Source organism: Corythoichthys intestinalis, chromosome 2, assembly GCF_030265065.1.
Source record: "Corythoichthys intestinalis isolate RoL2023-P3 chromosome 2, ASM3026506v1, whole genome shotgun sequence".
Classification (NCBI taxonomy): domain Eukaryota; kingdom Metazoa; phylum Chordata; class Actinopteri; order Syngnathiformes; family Syngnathidae; genus Corythoichthys; species Corythoichthys intestinalis.
The window spans coordinates 42,531,920-42,552,131 of record NC_080396.1 but is presented as its reverse complement, the minus strand read 5'-3'; the positions used below and the strand labels follow the sequence as shown (position 1 = coordinate 42,552,131).

Sequence of the window (20,212 nt, the reverse complement as noted above, 5' to 3'; positions counted from 1 at the left end):
AGAAAAAAGTGATCAAATCTGCTGGGTCAAAAATATACATACTGCAGCGTTAATATTTGGTAACATGTCCATTGGCCATTTTCACTTCAATTAGGCGCTTTTGGTAGCCATCCACAAGCTTCTGGTTGAATCTTTGACCACTCCTCTTGACAGAATTGGTGCAGTTCAGTTAAATTTGATGGCTTTCTGACATGGAATTGTTTCTTCAGCATTGTCCACAAGTTCTCAATGGGGTTTAAGTCAGGACTTTGGGAAGGCCATTCGAAAACCTTAATTCTAGCCTGATTTAGCCATTCCATTACCACTTTTGATGTGTGTTTGGGGTCATTGTCCTGTTGGAACACCCAACTGCGCCCAAGACCCAATCTTCGGGCTGATGACGTAAGGTTATCTTGAAGAATTTGAAGGCAATCCTCCTTCTTCATTATCCCATTTACTCTCTGGTAAAGCACCAGTTCCATTGGCAGCAAAACAGCCCCACAGCATAATACTACCGCCACCGTGCTTGACGGTAGGCATGGTGTACCTGGGGTTAAAGTCCTCAGCTTTTCTCCTCCAAACATATTGCTGGGCATTGTGGCCAAACAGCTCGATTTTTGTTTCGTCTGACCACAGAACTTTCCTCCCGAAGGTCTTATCTTTGTCCATGTGATCAGCAGCAAACTTCAGTCGAGCCTTAAGGTGCCGCTTTTGGAGCAAGGGCTTCCTTCTTGCACGGCAGCCTCTCAGTCCATGGAGATGCAAAACACACTTGACTGTGGACACTGACACCTGTGTTCCAGCAGCTTCTAATTCTTGGCAGATCTGCTTTTTGGTGATTCTCGGTTGAATCTTCACCCTCCTGACCAATTTTCTCTCAGCAGCAGGTGATAGCTTGCGTTTTCTTCCTGATCGTGGCAGTGACAAAACAGTGCCATGCACTTTATACTTACAAACAATTGTTTGCACTGTTGCTCTTGGGACCTGCAGCTGCTTTGAAATGGCTCCAAGTGACTTTCCTGACTTGTTCAAGTCAATGATTGTTCAAGTCAATAATCACTCACAAGAAATTGCTAATTCGTGTTGCTGTATGTATATTTTTGACCCAGCAGATTTGATCACTTTTTCTGTTAACCCACAATAAAGTCATAAAAGAACCAAACTTCATGAATGTTTTTTGTGACAAAAAAGTATCTGTTCCAATCACTCTATCGGAGAAAAATCAGAGTTGTAGAAATAACTGGAAACTCAAGAGAGCCATGACATTATGTTCTTCACAAGTGTATGTAAACTTTTGACCACAACTGTACATTATAATTTGCCTATCACCATGCCATGTTATTCAGATCAACGTTACCCCGCACTCGTTCCAATAATAGACAGTGTCAACCGTGTTGTGTATCTGAGCGTGATGGTGAATCTACGACTCCGGTTTATCCATGCTAAGGCTACTAGTGCACCTGCCAATACCCCATTGAACATGGCTAACTCTTGAGTTAAAACTGCGAAATTCACATTCATTCGAAAGGCAAACCGTGCAGAAATATATTGCTTCTAACACACTTTAATTGGAGAAATTGGCAACTTACTTTGAAATGTTAAGCAGGTCCACTGCTTTCACATGACCCATTAACTGCGACCCAAAGTATCTGGATGCGACTTGGTCGCTGATCCAATACCTCACATGCTGGTCCAACTGTTTGGACTTGGTTGTCTTGTGGAGGCTTTCGTCGAACATAACTAAGACATCTGAGCAGTTCCTTGCGTTAGCACACAGTACTGTGCGATTGCCTGCTGTTGTGATGTCGATGCTAATGATGCTAACGGCGCGCACGCACGAGGTGCAGTGCATCGTAAAAATTCTACGCGTCATCTTCGTTATGGATTAAAAATAAAAAAAAACTTCGTCACGGATATAATTTAGGTTGCACTGAGATGTTCTTGAAAATTAAAACCACGATGAAAAAATTCCAGACTTACGACAGCTAATTTAATACTTTTGATACCTTTAATAATGGAAAAGTAAATTCAATGCTTTTTTAATACTTTTAATAACCCGCGGGTACCCTGTATAAAGACTGGCGAACGGTCATCGGAGGAGAACCGTGGAGATGTATTGTTGAGCCAGTGCACGGATGCGCACCCCACTCTCATATTTTTTTTATAATTTGCATCATCATTCGCCACCTGTACCAACATTTTTGAAACCTTTGTTGATTTCTCTCACAAGAAAATCTGCTGTGCGTTTGTGTGCAGTGCTGTCATGTCGTCGTATTTCGAGTATGTCGTGAGATGTACAGACAAATGGCGAGTCAAATTTTACATCGGATGTCGAAAAGATCGTGTGTTGAAGTGATCGTATATCGAGGTACCACTGTATTGATAATCTGCTCTCAATTGTCTTACTTTTATAAAAGTACAAACAACACAAAAACACTTTAATCGATCTGCAGTTTTGCTAAAAACTTGCTAGTCTTATAAATAATCAGGAACCATTTTGTTTTAAGTAAACAAAGAGGTAATCGAGATTCCTACTAGTTTGCTTACACCAGACTACATACATCTACTTCTTCTAATTTTTTTTACATACAATAGTTCATACAGAGACATAGTACTAGTATAAGAGACATGGGTTAAAATAATGCATTCTGATAATAAAATATGAGCAACACTTTTGGTGACACAAAAAGCTTTATATTTGACTGAAAGCTGACATGGTCAAGAAATCTTTGTGTTTCGTGCCTCTGAACTTTATTTGATTTCACTTAAATAAAACAAGATTGTATTTTTTTCTGCTTTTTGCATCTCTGACCATAAATTTGAGGAAAACCCATCATGAATCCAGCAGAGTGCATCAATGTTCTCTGTGAAAGAAGATTTGTGCCTCTGGAGGCAATGTGGAGAGCGAAAGGGGAGGTTGATCAGAGGGTTGTGGGATGCTAAGAAGGCCCAAGTGGGAGTAGGCCGGGTGACCTGAAAGCTTCAGGAAGCAATTAGCGAGATGCTTCACAAACTTTAGAAGCAATCTAATTAGCTTCTATCAAAGCTGCAGATGTGTTTGTCTTTTTCTCGCCTTCCGATGAATTCTTCGCTCTTAATTGCCTTTGCTCGTTTGACTGAGCGGGCCGTAAAATGCAGATATGCGGAACAGCAGATTGTTTGTTTATTAAAATACAATAGAGGCAGGGTAGCGTGTGCGGGGAGGTTAATGCAGCAACGCTTCCCGTGCTGTGAAAGCAATATTAAAGTTGCACATCAATTTCAAAAGCTTAAGCTTGACAGTTAATTATGTGCAGCAAGGCTGACATGCAGGCCCCCCCCGCACCCATCTTCTTCTTCCTCTGCAGTGAACTAGTATAAGTGTAGACGTCCGACAGGGAAACACACGAGCAGATAAAGTGCAGTCTGCCAAAAAGACAAGCGCTGACACCCACCTTGCTGTGAGAACGACCGCTCAAAGACACACTTGTACAGGCTGCGGAAGGACGCACTGAGGTCTTCAAAGTCCGAGAAGCAGAGGTGTTTGTCCCGGGACTCTGGCACGGGCAGAGCATACTGGGGTTGTGGAGGAGGAGGCGGAGGCCGCGTGGGCTGAGTGGGCGGTTGGAGACTCAGGGACTGGGACGACGGCTCAGAGTGACTACTAACCTGTAATTAACAGAGAATAGAAAAGACGTAGTTAATCGTTAGATGGATTAATTTTGATGAAATTATACAAACAGGCCACCACTGTATAACTGTCATAATCTTTCTAATATTTATAGTTATAATTGAATGGTTTAGTAGAGGTGTGCAAAATTTCCGATTCTTAGATTATACGCGATTCAGCTGTGGAAGATTCGAGAACGATTCACAAACATCCAAATTCCGATTATTGAAATATGCCAAGTAAAGCAGAAGTACGACACACTCAGCGCGCCGCGCGGTCTTCGGTACGCAATTAGGGACGGAGCGAGAGTAGCTAAACATCATGCTTCTCATTACCCGGCCCCTCAGGTACCGCCAATGCTCAACTCACGGCTCTAGCTCAACTCATGCCACGAGATAAAAAAAAAAACAACAACATACCTGACTGCTGCCGAAAAGCTGCTACAAGCCACATTATGTTACGGTAGATATCATTTATATAGGACTAGATGCAATATAGCTTCGGTATCGTTACCAGCACATCTACAAAAAACTGGATGCAGGCGTTAGTAACGGCCGCCATCTTAAAGCAGTACACTTCCCTGCAAGGCTGTTGTTGCGAACCTTCCAAGCGAACCTAATTAACTTTTTATCTAAAATACTCCTAAATCGGTAAAATATTGACTTGAATCCATCTTTAAAATAGTTTTAAAACTTTTACATGTCGAAAGTAGACAAAAGAGAAATTATGGAATAACAGAAGCAATTTTAACAACTTTAACGGTTGATTCACAACATTAAATTAATTGAAAGTAGTTTAAAGCTGCTGATATAGAATGGGGACTGGAGTTTTTTATTTACTGTTATTTTTGTATATTTGTTTACTGCTATATGTTAACTTGATACTGAAATAGTAGATTGGTTTAGCCTGAGAGGATTTTTGAACAATTTTGGAACTAATGTACAAAACAAATTAAAAAAAAAAAAAAAAAAAAAAAAAGGAGTGGGGTGCATCAATAATCGTTTTATAATCGAATCGGAGCCTCTGAATCGTAATCGTAATCGAATCGTTAGGTGCCCAAAGATTCCCAGCTCTATGGTTTAGAGTGTTCGATGCATGCTGTTCTCCTATTTATGCTCACATCCACTGCACATGACAGTGGAGCTGCGTATCTGTTTGGGGTCTGCCTTGCGTCAAAATTTACACCCCTTCTTCAGCAGTTTATGCCTGACTCAGATTATACAATTTTTTTTCTTTTGTTTCCGACCGATGGTCAAAGTGTCAGATTACAAGATATAGATAGTATCATGAAGTCATAGGGTGTCTTGGAATGGACGAGCGGTCAAACTTCAAGACCAGAGCCTGCCCGATCATCGTGTACTGTCGTGAAGAGCGTGGCTGACGTCGTCGGGAGGCGGAACAAGCAGCTGTCAATCAGTCACGGTGACCGAGGGACTTCATATCATAATTGTGACAGTCCTCTGCTCTGCTGTTCCTTGTTCCTGGATACGCGTACATGACAATATATTCTGCAAACATGATTTGAGGTGAACAATTTCCCAACACATTCACTATCAACCGAAAGGGATAGTGGGATTCACTGTTTATTTTGTCTACATGCGGTGGAGGAACACAACTTTGTGTCCTGGTCCACAGACAAAGTATAGGTGTCACACGCTCCCGGCATCCGCGCTCTCAAGGAAACAAGAAATCAAGATACAGTATTAAGCCTGAGTTATACTCCCGCGTTGCGGTGACGGCGCAGCGACTACAGCGTCATTCGACATTCGATAGTTCTGCGGTGAGGGAACACGTTGCTCTGTATTTCACCGCCAAGCCACTAGAGGGATGTGGCGTTATGTTTGTACGGTTTTGGGGCATGCTTGTTGACTTCCGCTAGTCGGAGAAAAAATAAACAATCCAAGATAGAACTCTTGAAAGTAAATATTCTGCTCATCAACACTGAATAAATATTGAACATACAAATGTTGAGGGGTAGGCGACGCAGAAGACTGTTTCGAGGCGGTCTGGCCGACTTTTGATGCCGCACAGAGAGTTTTAGACTCGGGTGGAGACAGCTAGCTGTGGCGGCTAGCTTCAAACTGGCGTCGAGCACTGCGTTCAAGGTCTGCAAAGCCCTTCAGCCCGATTTGTTTGCCGTGTCCTACAACTAGCCAGTGGGAAGCCATAGCAGATTTCTGGCGTCTATGGAACTTCCCAAACTGCGTTGGGAGCCTTGATTTTTACGTTATCTTAAAAAGCACCGAGGCACTCTCAATCAGTGATGATGTATCGCGTGTGAACTGTCTGTTATTGAAAATTAAAGATCAAAACAAAAAAAGTGTGACACATAAATAAGTCACAGACTCACAGTAAACATATGTACACAATAAATGATGAAGTGCACCAACCAAAAATACGACATATAGTGATAAAAAGTTGGCAGTTTTTGGCCGACTGGGTCACCGCTTCGTGTGGCCACTCGATTCCGAACACACACGTCTCGGTGGTTCTTCCATTTTTTTTTTTTTTTTTTTTTCAATCGCCGACCTTGCCATTTGGCAATCACAATAATGTCTTGACGAGACTTGCTTTTCGATGATACTCCCGTCGGCTTGGTCCATTTTTGCGTGTGGAAAATAATGTTTGATTCTATTCTACTATGGCGGTGATTTCGCGCTAAACGGCAAACAGTCTGAGCGGACCAATCACAGTCCGTTTTCGCCACGTCATACACGTCTACGCGACGCGAAGGTTAGAAAATTCGAGAGGCGCGCGTCAGGCTACGGTGTAGGGTCGTAACTCAGGTCTTCCTTGACGCCGCAGGTCTGACGCGGAAGTATAACTCGACCTTTAGTCAATATTCAGCAACAGATAGTAGGAACACATAAGACACTATGCGCCATGACAAGCACAAATTCTGATACGGTGTTGTGTTTTTGACCAGCCTGTGAGGCGTCCGAGACACCAGATCTTCAGTCAATGAATATGCCACATTACTTGAGATGTGGGGACACCCCCCTACTCAACCACAGAATGTTGGCCACAATAGTCCAAGATTCTTCACAACGCATCTATGAGGCCAAAATCAGACTGAAATAGGGTCCTATAATATGTCTTCCGGCTGGCCTAGAAATGCCCCTGCAAGAGCTGGACAAAGTGGCTGGGAAGAGGGAAATCTTGCCTTCAATGCTGAAAATGCTGCCCGTTACAAGGATAAATAAATGTTTTTTTTTAAAATTACGAAATAAAAACATTAGTGCTGCAAAGATTACTTGTTTAATTCGAGTAATTTGATTAGAAAAAAGATTCAAATTAAATTTTGCTGCTATGAGTATTCGTTTAATTAAAGTGGCTTTGTAATGGTTTGTTTTGAAAGTGTTTGTTTAGTTTTATTGATTTGGATGGATAAACTGCCCTCTAGGGGCAACACTGAATATGACATCTCATTTCACATGGCTGAATTCAGCTGACCCCTGTTTAGACTGAAGTTTTTGTTTGAGCCAATGTCCTATTTAATGCGTTCATAATATAGTTTATTGGTATATTTAGCCGTTTTTTTTTTTTTTTTTTTGTGGCAATATGCCTTTGATTCTAACCATTAGTTAAGAGCATTGTAAAAAAATAAATAAATTAAAAAAGCTAGCATTTTATAGCATTTAAGCTAGCGGACTTTTGCTACGTAAGATAGCCAATTGTTCTTTTGTTGTACTTAGATCCTCATTTATTCATTCTTTTTATGCTGTTTGAGGCTCAGCTCAGGTATTTTAATTTTCAATGTTCCATAACCAATTACTTTATTATTTGTACAAACTAATTCATTGATTAATCAATTACTAAAATAATCGATATATGCAGCCCTAAAAAACATTAATAATACATGGTGACTTCATGAAGTGGTCTGAGCAAATTATAAAATTTACAGGGTGCATTATTTGGTATCTATAAATGTGATAGCGGTAAACAAAAAATGGCCTTGTGAAATGAGAGGTTAATGAGATAGATGAGGTTGTAGAGACCTTTGCTTATGCAGGTGGGAGGTGAACAGAGAAAATTGATAGATGGTAAAAAAGTAAACAACTGTGAAATGCAAAGAAGAGATATTCTTTATTGCTCCACCCCGGGGAAAAAAAGTATTTTCTGACTTGAAGTTTATATTTTATTTACGTTAAAGGGGGACACACAACAAAAATTCTGAAACACCCAGCATTGCAAAGATGGTTGCTGTTTCCATGCAAATCAAATGTGTATACTTGTATTGAATCAAAGCAGAAATGTACTTTTGCAGGAGGTCACATTAGAGAATCCTTAAAATAAAGTTTAATCCCTTACTGGTGTGTAGCTGTGTATGCTGCTGCCATTGCTCACTGTTGAGTTCATGTTGTTCAGGTTGATGGATGTCATGCTCTGCTCAGAGAGACTGTTGTTCAGGCTGCCAGGACTCTCGCAGTCATCTGCTTCTGGGCTGTACAATGCTACCTGCACTCACACGCACACACACATGTATACAGTTTTCTTAAAATCACATTACAATTACAATCAACTTTTATACCATGATCTGGATTTGGATTCACTGAGGTTTAATGTCATTCTTTTAACCACAGTTAATGTTCTTAGTTAACACTTGTATTTTATCTGGTGGCAACCATGGCTTTTAGATGCAAATGCCTTGTGATTGTTATGATCCCAAATCTAGATGGTTGTCTTGTCAAGATGTGTGAAACAGCATCAGTGGTGCCTTCACGCTACATTTAATTGTTCGGACAAATGAGAAAACAAAGCCTCTGAGTGAGGCAACAAGCACACGTACAAGTACATCAAAGTTTGCAGCAGCGTGCCACACAGTCAAGTATTTTAAATTATGGGCCTTGTCGCAGCAAGAACGTACAGTGAATGATTTATTAGGGTATTTTGGGGTTTGTATATAAACATAACATCATCCATTTACTGTTTGTTTCACATATGCTTTTCCAGGTCACGGGAGGTGCTTGAGCCTATAAAGCTGACTTTGTCAGGGGGTACGCCCTAGACCAGGGGTCCCCATCCAACCTGCCGCAGACCGGTATCGGTCCGTGGCGCATTTGCTACCGGGCCGCACAGAAATAATATTTTATTAACGACCGCATTCTGGCCGAATTAACTTTGGCCTGTACCCCTGCTTAACACATCAATATCCCTGTCTACTCTAGATATAATACTACAGTATAGATTAGAATGTCGTCATTGAAATCCATTGATTGGACAGCAACTAGTACATCTTGTTTTGTATATATAATATATCTATTTGCGCTTGTCCTCCATAACATCGTATGACTAGGCCGCGGGCGCAGCACATTTGTTCCCCCACATGAGTGAAAATGACTGGAAAACGGACGTCTTTGGAAAGATTTTTTACGGCGAAAAGGGGCACCTGACGAGCCAGAAGATGAGCCTACAACCTCGAAGAGTGAGAAGTGATTCGAGCATGTCTGTGCAAAAGGAGGATCAGCTTGTAGAGATCGCAAATGACGGCGACCTTAAACGTACATTTGAGACAATTAAAGTCATTCCGGAATATCCTGACAGCGCTACCAGAACACTGAAAACCTTGCTACAATGTCCAACATCGCATCTTTGTGAAGCGGGCTTCTTAATAAATGCTTAACGACACTGCGTTAATGGTGAGAGAGTGGTGTGCCGCTAACATGGCAGGATGGGTCTGAGGAGAACTTTTCTTGTCCATCCACGATCAAACGTAAGTTAATATTCCTTTCTTTAAAGAAACTTTGTTTACTTTGGAATTGCTGCATTCGTGGCCATTTTTAATGTAACGCACATGCGCAGAACTGCATAGTTGCAGTATTTGATGGGCTGCAATATTTGTCAAAACACCGGTCCGCGAAAAAAAAGACCCAAATCATACCGGTCCGTGGTGCAAAAAAGTTTGGGGACCCTTGCCCTAGACTGCAATGAAAGAGGCATTGACTGTGATGTTTGATAACAAGTGATTTAAGAGAATGTCTTTCGATAAGCTTAACTGCAAATGCTAATTGATGAATATGTGACACATTGGTGGCCACCTGTTTGTCAAAACGTGGGTGGGGATCAATTATGTGGGCTTCATCATTCCAATCACTGGATCAAAGTCACAGCAAAGTGCATCAGCGTCTATGACCAGATGCCCTTGAAGATTATTACAAAGTGGCAGCTGTGGATACACTGAACCATGCGAGGAAAGCAATAATCTTTTAGTGCTTACATATTTGTCAGCTTCTCACCTTGTGTATTTGTAATTTCATCACCGACTTGGCCATTGATCAACTAAATTGGAAAAAGTTCATTTAGTAAGGTCACCCAACAAAGAGGCAGTTACTTCCATCATACATCTACGCCATGTGTACATCTAGCAGGGTAGTTTGCAAAAAGAACTTTTTGTACGCTTTGGCCAATCATCCACACGTACATGCGCATTTTAGGTATTGAAAACGAGGGTTCTTGAAAACTCCGACCAAAGTGAAGATGTGCGAATTCTTAGTTTGTAGCACCATCATATGGACACTGATAACCGAAGATTTAACTGCGGAAACATCACTGTCTGCGACAAACTTTGTTCCTACGTTACATGTAAGACCAATGTTTACATTTGGAATGAACATGGATACCTCCGCACTGGATGGTCACAATATCATTGATTCTAGACTGGTAAAACTACCCAAAGTCAAAATTCGACTAATTTTTGCGGATGAAATGTACACATTTTCTTCAAATAGAACTTCAATTATGTATATTTTTTTTCTAAAAAAGATGTTGAAATCCGCATACATACGCACACACACCTCATCTAACTCTTTCTCTTACACAGTGTGGGGTGGATTTCATTGGGTGGAGTCTAAAAGTGATGCTCTATTAAATCGAATGGTGTGTCATTTATAGAATATAAACATATTCAATATATCACTTATATTTATGCAATTACAAACAAATCATAACTATATTTGAATGGTGTGCCGTTTATAGAATATAAACATATATTCATTATATCACTTATATTTATGCAATTACAAACAAATCATAACTATATTTGAATAAAAACTAGGGATGTCCCGATTACATATTTTAGCACCCAAGTTCGAGTCACCTGATTTTGAGAATCTCCCGATACCGAGTCCTGATACTGAATTTTTAATTTTTTTTCAAACAAATGTTCCAAACATGTTACATCAGTGCACCGTTTACAGTAGAGATCGACCGATTATTGGCATCGATAACGCAATATTATCTGAGGTTATTTCGGCTCAGATCCAGTCGCGCCTCTCTCTCCTCCCTGCTGTGTCCTGCACTAGTATTCACCAGGTTCTCTGATTGGTTAAATGGTAGTGGTAAATGGAGTTACACTTTTATTGCACCTTTCCAAAGGCCCTTAAAGTGACTTTATCATCATCTACCTAATGGTGACGCAGCACCAGGAGCAACGTGGGGTTTAGTGTCTTGCTCAAGGATACTTGGAAGAGATCATGAGGGCGAAGAATCGAACCTACAATCTCTTGGTTGGGGAACGACTACTCTAACACTGAACTATGCCACCCCTCATGCAGGGCAGAGCCTCCGAAGAAGAACAAGCTGTCCCCACACACACTGGAGGGTAGGAGGAAAAGTTTTCTTGTGTGAGAAGTTCTGGACAGAAAACTCAAATTAGGGCAATTCTGGAGCTATTATTTTCTATTTGTGTGATTTAATGAACTTGCTTTAGGCATTTCAATGAAGTTCAGTGTTTGCATTATTCAATTTTTTACGCCCAATTTTTACAGTTTTATTGCAATTGAATATCAGCTTCAAAAATCGGTTATCTGCCCCTCTAACTACTCATAATCAATATCTGTCCAGAAGAACCCATATCGGTCGATCTCTAGTTTACAGTACTTCTTTTTCCGCTTTTTTGGGGAGTGTTGTGGAGTATAAAATGTATACATTTTTTGGCTTCTTTTAGCAATCTAATTATATTTCTGGATAATATTGTTACTTTTTTACCTTTAAAAAAATATATACATATACATATATGTATATATATATTAGGGCTGTCAAAATTATCGCGTTAACGCGCGGTAATTAATTTTTAAAATTAATCACGTTAAAATATTTGACGCAATTAACGCACATGTCCCGCTCAGACAATATTCTGCCTTTTGGTAAGTTTTACAGCAAGGTTTTTTGTGCTGTCTAACAGCGAACTCTTGTGGTCGCTTTGCGACATGGTTTATTGCTTTCTTGCCAGTTCAATATGGCTGCACGACGTCTCGGGCTGACGCCTACCTTGTAATGTTGTGCTTATATGATCCTTGGACAAGATTTGTCCGTAAGTATGGTTGTTGTAAAGAAAGTACTATTATGTTAGTAAGCGAAATGTTATATTTTTTGTATGAGACACTTTTTGTTTATGTTTAGTGAACCTGCATAGCGTGCTAAGCTAACGTTGTTGCTAATGCAATGCTTGTGTACTTTTTTTTTGTAGTTTCACTACAGTCTAAAGAGGACAGTGGTTTGAGGCCATTTTATTAATGAATCAGATGAAAAAGGAAGAAGTCTGATTATTCAGGCGTCGTTCACTAGCTGTCTAGCTTTGGAAAAAGTAGACGCTTCGGAGTGAGGACAGCATAGACAGATTTAAATGACAGTAGAGTGAAATGCCCACTACAGTCCTTATGTACCGTATGTTGAATGTATATATCCATCTTGTGTCTTATCTTTCCATTCCAACTAATTATTTTACAGAATATATATATAATTTACAGAAAAATATGGCATATTTTATAGATGGTTTGAATTGCGATTAATTGCGATTAATTACGATTAATTAATTTTTAAGCTGTAATTAACTCTATTAAAAATTTTAATCGTTTGACAGCCCTAATATATACATATATATACATATATATATATATATATATACATATATATATATATATATATATATATACATACTGTATATATACTAGTATATACACTTTTTTTTAAAATTAAAAACCTAATCCTTTTCACACGATTCCGATCCCCTGAAAAATGGTGCGATTGGCCTGAGTTCCGATCACGTGAGCGGATCAGGGACATCTGTAATATAAATGTAAAAATTGGAGCATAAAATATATATATTTGCTGTAGTATACTAATGTTTTTTGTCAGTCATATCAATAATTAAACAAACGTATGTCAACATATTTTTTATGTGTTCAACAGAAGAATACAAGCTATAGTAAAGCAGGACAAGTAAAAACTGTTCCAAATAGAGCTGTCCTGACTTGCCGACATAGTCGACATCATTGATGACGTAAATGCGTTGACCAGCACACCATCCAGTCGACGGTTAATAAAAATATATGCATGGAAAGTTGAAAATGGCGGACGCTCAGGATTCAAACGGGGAAAGCGGCACAAAGCAAAAAAAGCAAACCAGAGTGACCAAAGCATGGACTTACTTCATCGAAACAAAGGAGGGTAGACTGTGCAGTCTCTGTAATACCAAGCTTACATACCACAGCAGCACATCGGCCGTGAATGAACACCTGAAGAGCCGTCACCCAGGTATAATTTTGAAAGACGACAGGAGAAAACAAGCTGGCGAATCGTAAGTCCATATAACGACATTTTTTATTGAAGTTGCCTTTATGTGGGTCATACGATAGAGTATTAGGGGCTAGTATGTCGGGCTAATGTAGCTGAATAAGCAGTAACGTACTTTACGTAGTGCGTTTCCACCTACGTTAAAATCAATAATATTGAAAGCCTCTTGTGTTTTAGAATCGGTTTTACAAATAAGGAAATCCTTATTATTTTGCCCCCAGCGAAGGTACATGTATGTAAAGTGCGTAGCGGCTCACAGCTAAATTACCCCTACGTAATTTTGTTTCTCGTAGCAATATTACGACTTTGATCTCGTCCTTTTTTTTGTTTGTTTTATTTACTGTATTTGGCTCTAATATACCATCGTAGCGTCGCATCAACAAGCATCATTAAGTTTTTTTCATGTACTTCACTCCAGTGATACGTTACATTTATTTATCTACTCTGCCGGTGCTCACTCTAATGCTGAGAACAATATAGACATACTACCACAAAAAGAGAAAGTAAGAATTGTTTTGAGTCCTGTTGGAAAAGTTAAGTCTCAGTGTTCTGAATCTGTTTACATTCCATTCTTTTGCACTAGTTAATGCCATCAGCGTTTTACCTCATTGTTTATTTGCAATTTATTATTGTTATTTATGTGTTTATTTGTACTTTAACAAAGAATGTAAGTGTTCCAAAATGTTTTTGTGAATTAATAATCATCAACAACAATTTTAATTGCAAGATTAGTTAAAAAAAAATAATAATAATAAAAATAAAAAATATATATATTAGACTAGTCGACAAATCCCTTAAAAAGTCTGCAGACTAATCTGGAGAAAAATAGTCGTTTGGAACAGCCCAAGTTCCAAACAAATTATGCAAGTGACTAACTGTGTCAACCTGTGAGAGGGAAAAGCCGAAATTCTACTATTCTACTACATGGAAAAAGGCCCCAACTAACGATTAATGTAATAAATGTTTCATTTGTTGATTATTTATGAGGATTTATCAAATTTTTTAAAATGGTCTTAGATTCTTTCCCTTTTTTTTTGGAAAAAAAAATTTTTTTAAATGACTGTGCAGACCATTTAACAAATAAATTTGTTATGATTCAGTTACTGGTTTATTAAATTTCAGTAAATATAAATGCAAAAATTTGAAAATATTTGCAGTTCAAAGGATGAAATCGGATGTGCAAGCAAGTTGCAGATAATAACATTATAGCGATTGTGTTTTTGTTGTTGTTTTTTTTTTAGTTTTTTTGTATTTTTTTAATTTGCATTATCCAGGGTTAACTGTAATGGACCAATGTCCTATATTTCCTACCTTGTTTGTCACCGCATTAATTGCCAGAGTAGGAGATGTTCCACCTGACATGATACAGTCCATTCGCAGAGATTCTGACTCCAAGCTGTAAGGTGTTGAAGCCTGTAAGAGAAGCAAGAGTTGTTGTTTTTTTTCCCACAATATGCTAATAAATATTATAGTAACTGCTAGTTAAAACTGCATTGTGTTTTTTTTTAAGTTCACAGTCTTACCGATTTAAAGTGCAGATAAAACATTTAGTATCTACATTGAGGTGTCCTTTATAAACTAAGCAGCAATCCATTGAGTTCAACCAAGGTTCATTTTATCACATTGGTCAACAGTGAAAAAAAATCCGAGATCATTTACATTTGGAATAATTTTAGTCCAGAGACCAAGCCATAAGCTCCTAAAAAATCTTTACCATCTGTACAACAATTATTTCAGTACTGTTTGAACATAATTAATTGTAATACTGTACAGTGATCCCTCGTTTTTCACAGTTAATGGGGACCAGAACCCGCCGCGATAAGTGAAAAAATGTTTTTTGTGTTCATTGTATTTATTCAGAGTTAGCATAGGAAAGATATTTAAATATGATACATGTTTTTTCACTTTTTCTCCCAAAGTATAATTTAAAAAAAACATACACACACACACATATATATATATATATATATATATATATATATATATATATATATATATATATATTAATAAAAGGTTTTTAAGCACTTCAAATGTAATAATTATGAAACCCTTGGCTTTATTAAACGCTTCATTGAGTGAGTCCACTCAAAGTTTGAAGTGCGAACTAGCGAGGGATCACTGCATAAAAGCAAATAATACCATTAGAAACATTAAAACTCGCTCTAAACACTTTCTCAGCTTTAGTGACAACTAAGGAGGAGTAATAAAAATGATACCACAACAACATGTCATTTGACAGTAAACTGTCAAACAAGTACAGTATAAAATGGAATCAACCAATAATGCACAATGAACTCCCATTTATGGCAAGTGATCTAGGCCAAGTGTTCCAGGCCAACCACAAAATTTTGTTATTTCTTTAACAGTATTATTCCCTCCCAAAAGTTATACACACATTTAAACTTATAAAAACACACTTCTTAATTTCATTGTAAATATGTTTAAACAAACCCAAAAAAACATTTACAATCGTAAAATGTATAGGAAATATATTCCACCAAATATCTCCATTCATGGATGTGCTTTTAAGAGGCCGGACCAGATGAGATTGTTTGTGATGGGCCCAGGTCTGTGGAAGAACTATTCTTACTGCAGCATATGTGTGGTTCCCCTCACTGTGCTGTTCTTGTATTGTTCAATAAATAAAAAGTGCATAAGCAACTTTAGCTCCTACCCAACATGTGATGTCCGTCTACCAACCATAAAATATAATTGTTTAATGCTTTACTCAGACTACACGTTTTCAGCCGGATTTTAGCCAGAGAGACACATCGTGGACAATTGTTGACTGTTGTTGTCAACATTTTTAAGTCACTACGCCTCGTGTAGTGTGACATATACATGTGTCTCGGACGCCTAACAACCGCAGGAAGTCTGGCGTGTCAGAATTTCTGCTCGTCATGCGTATAGTGTGACATGTCTGATGTGTTCTTACTATTTGTTGATGAATAACGACCAATAGTGTAACTTTGTGACCAGCATGTGCTTTCTCTTGCATGTGCTCGCATTTTTTCCCCCTCTGAAAATGTGGATGTCTGCAGTCTGTGACACCTACACATGTTCCTCCACCCCACGCAGACAAAATAAACAGTGAATCCCATTTTATCGTCTTGTTTATAACCAATGTGTTGACCAGAGCACAGCAGATGTCACTATTATGATATGAAGTGCTCCATTGCCATTACTGAATGACAGTGGTTGGTAGTAGTCGATGATCAGACATGCTCTGGTCTTGTAGTGTGGCAACACTTGTGTTCCAAGACACATTGCAACATCATGACAATGTCGTGTAATCTGACACAGCAATCATTGGGAATGACCCCCAAAAAATTGTGTAGTCTGTGTCAGGCAAAAAAAAAAAAAAAAAAAAAAGAAAAGAAAAACGATATAACAGCACGGAATAGCAACTGCAATTTATCAGGGTAACAATATTGTAAAACAATTTAATGAAACACGCATATAAAAAAAAAAAAAATCATGGTTAGTGCATGGTGTGCAGTCTACATTTTATCCAGCGCTCCTTCCTGTCAAACAATAGGAACAAACCTAAATGCATGTCACTGGCCATAAATTACCTATATTATAGTCCTTTGCTCACAAAAAGGCAGAGTTGCAGTCCTGTACATTAAAGGACATTGGAAGCGAGATGTTGAGCCCTACTAAATAAAACATATGTATAAGAGCACAAAATTTTTTTATTTATTTTATTTTATTTTTTTTAACCATAACCCTCACTACAGTCATCCACGACATCCAGTAGTCACCTCCAGTAGTCACCTCCAGCTATCAGAACTCAGAATAACTTGCTAACAGTGGACAAATGAACTTGACCATCACCAGTCTTTAGAGTTCCAGTCTGCTAACTTCATGCACAAGTGCATATTCCCCTCCTCTACTTTAGTGTTTCTTTTCTTAACACGGCCATTCATTCCCAACCCGTATTCACTCAAACAAACTTTGAAAAATGTAGCTCTGATTTGGCTCAAATTTATTCTGGAGAAACTTACTTGAATACAAATACTTTCAAATTTGGAGACTGATACTTCAAGTGGTTTCATACATACAGCCCCTTTAAATTGGGTGTGACAGAAACTTTTTGGCCTCGTGAATCGCAGGTTTATAGGGTTTTTGGAGGTCAACGTGTTGAATATGAGACAGCGTTAAAGGTTGAAATATAGTGCCCATGGTAAATCTGGCACGAGTCTTCAGAATCTGCTTTCAGAATTTTTGTATCTCCTTTTATTTTCACGTTATAGGCCTATCAAACAGGTATCTTTTTATGGGCGGAAATCAAAAAGTCAATTTTCAAGGCCCCCTATCAGGAAAATTGTGTGCTAGATTCCATATATCTGAGGACAGGTCTGTGTGTACAAGAAGCAGGTCCTCATTTTAACAGTTGCACTGACAACGTAAAATGACTCATCTGTGACAGTAAGTCAGATGCTGAGCTAAAATAACACTTTTATAGGTGTTTAACATTGCCTGCAGCGTCTACAAATGCATCAAGCCTTAATTAACAAATTGGAGTGTGCAACATCGCATGTCTTAAGCGTAAGTGACGAACGTTGCACAAAATGATGTCGGAAGAAACGTAATATTGTGTTCAGGTGGAACTCCAAGAGAGAGGACACATAAGTGTCCAGCTTGAAGCTGTGATGGACACAAGACATTTATCCACATTGGCAGCAATGAAGTACTGTAAATTGTGTTAGCAGCTTGCATATTAAGCTCACGAAGCGCGTACAGTGGGGAGAACAAGTATTTGATACACTGCCGATTCTGCTGGTTTTCCCACTTGCAAAGCATGTAGAGGTCTGTAATTTGTATCATAAGTTCTCTTCAACTGTGAGGGACAGAATCTAATACAAAAAAAAAAAACAGAAAATCACGTTGTATGATTTTTGAATAATAAATTTGCATTTAATTGCATGAAATAAGTATTTGATACAACACAAAAATCGAACTTAATATTTGGTACAGAAACCTTTGTTTGCTATTACAGATACCAAACGTTTCCTGTAGTCCTGTAGTTTTGGCCCACTCCTCCATGCAGATCTTCTCCAGAGCCTTCAGGTTTCGGGGCTGCTGCCAGGCAACACGGACTTTCAGCTCCCTCCATAGATTTTCTATCGGGTTCAGATCTGGTGACTGGCTAGGCCACTCCAGGACCTTAAGATGCTTCTTACGGAGCCACTCTTTATTTGCCTTGGCTGTGTGGTCGTTGTCATGCTGGAAGACCCAGCCACGACCCTTCTTCAGGGCTCTCACTGAAGGAAGGAGTTTGTCAGCCAAGATCTGGTCATACAGTGCTGCTCAAAAGTTTGTGAACCCCCTCAACATTTTGGAATTTTCTATTATTTCAACCTGATTTCCTAATCAATCAATTCAGTAGTTTTTTTTTTTTGTTTTTTTAACAGTTGTGTTGTCGAGACTAAATTAAAAAGAGTTTTCATCAACTGATGTAGGTGCAAAATAGAACTGTTTGGTCACAACCAAAACCGCCATGTCTGGCGAAAAGTCAACACTGCATACCACCAAAAGAACCTTCTCCCAACAGTGAAGCATGGAGGTGGGAATGTCAAGATCTGGGCTTGCTTTTCATCCTCAGGACCTGGACAACTCCACATAGTCCAGGGAATCATGAATTCTGAGGAATATTGTCAAATCCTAGAACATAACCTGACGCCATCTGTTTTGAAGTTAAAGCTTGGCAGAAGGTGGATCATGCAACATGATAATGATCCAAAGCATTCCAGCAATACAACCAAGGAATGGCTGAAAAAGAAGAAGATTCGTGTTCTGGACTGGCCCAGTCAAAGTCCTGACCTAAATCCCATTGAAATGCTGTGGCGGGACCTGAAGCGAGCAGTTCATGCCAGACGCCCATCAAACCTCTCTCAACTGACTGCGTTCTGCAAGGAAGAATGGGCAAAAATCCCCCAAAGTAGATGTGAGAGGCTGATTAGTCACTACAGAAACCGTTTGGTTGAGGTAATCTCTGCAAAAGGAGGCGCAATATCCTATTAACTGAAGGGGTTCACATACTTTTGCACACATGATATCTGAGTTTTTCTTAAATCAACCACTTTTGTTAAATAAAGAATGACAATATAACTATTTCTTTTGTTTCAGTCCATTATTTGGAATGTCAGTATTGTGGATTTGGGTATAACTTAACATTTAATAAGGTTATTTTAGTTTTTTTTACAAAAAATCTGACCATCGCTGTGGGGTTCACAAACTTTCGAGCAGCACTGTACATAGACCCATCCATTCTCCCCTCAATACGGTGCAGTCGTCCTGTACCCTTGGCAGAGAAGCAGCACCAAAAAATGATGTTTCCTCCTCCATTTTTCACGGTTGGGATGGTGTTCTTGGGGTTGTACTCATCCTTCTTTTTCCTCCAAACACGACGAGCCGAGTTTAGACCAAAAAGTTCAATTTTGGTCTCATCTGACCACATGACCTTCTCCCATTGCTCCTCTGGATCATCCAGATGGTCAGAGTGGCAAACTTCAGACGTGTCTGGACATGCACTGGCTTCAGCGGCGGGACCTTGCGTGCGCTGTAGGATTTTAATCCATGACGGTGTAATGTGTTTCCGATGGTTTTCTACGAGACTGTAGTTCCAGCTCTCTTCAGGTCATTGACCAGGTCCTGCTGTGTAGTTCTGGGCTGATCCCTCACCTTCCTCATGATCAGTGATGCCCCACGAGGTGAGATCTTGCATGGAGCCCCAGAACGAGGCAGATTGACCGTCTACTTGAACTTCTTCCATTTTCTAATAATCGCTCCAACAGTTGTTACCTTCTCACCAAGCTGCTTGCTTATTTTCCTGTAGCCCATCCCAGCCTTGTGCAGGTCTATTATTTTATCCCTGACAGCTCTTTGGTCTTGGCCATTGTGGAGAGGTTGGAGTTTGTTTGTTTGAGCATGTGAACTGGTGTCTTTTATACAGGTAACAAGTTCAGACAGGTGCAGTTACTTCCGGTAATGAGTGGAGAACAGGAG

General features: G+C 39.2%; 1 protein-coding gene across 4 annotated transcripts in view; it reads right to left on the bottom strand.

The window, feature by feature from the left end:
- Positions 1–20,212, bottom strand: part of LOC130906086 (forkhead box protein J3-like) — a 142,651-nt gene that overhangs the window by 23,248 nt on the left and 99,191 nt on the right. For 3 of the 4 annotated variants that reach the window (XM_057820024.1, XM_057820017.1, XM_057820038.1), the window contains exons 5-7: positions 14,513–14,614; positions 7,940–8,086; positions 3,414–3,627 (exon numbers count right to left, since the gene is read on the bottom strand). In XM_057820024.1, coding sequence (XP_057676007.1) covers positions 3,414–3,627; positions 7,940–8,086; positions 14,513–14,614 — 463 coding nt within the window. The remainder of the gene's footprint in view (positions 1–3,413; positions 3,628–7,939; positions 8,087–14,512; positions 14,615–20,212) is intronic. The other variant, XM_057820031.1, reaches the window with a different exon arrangement.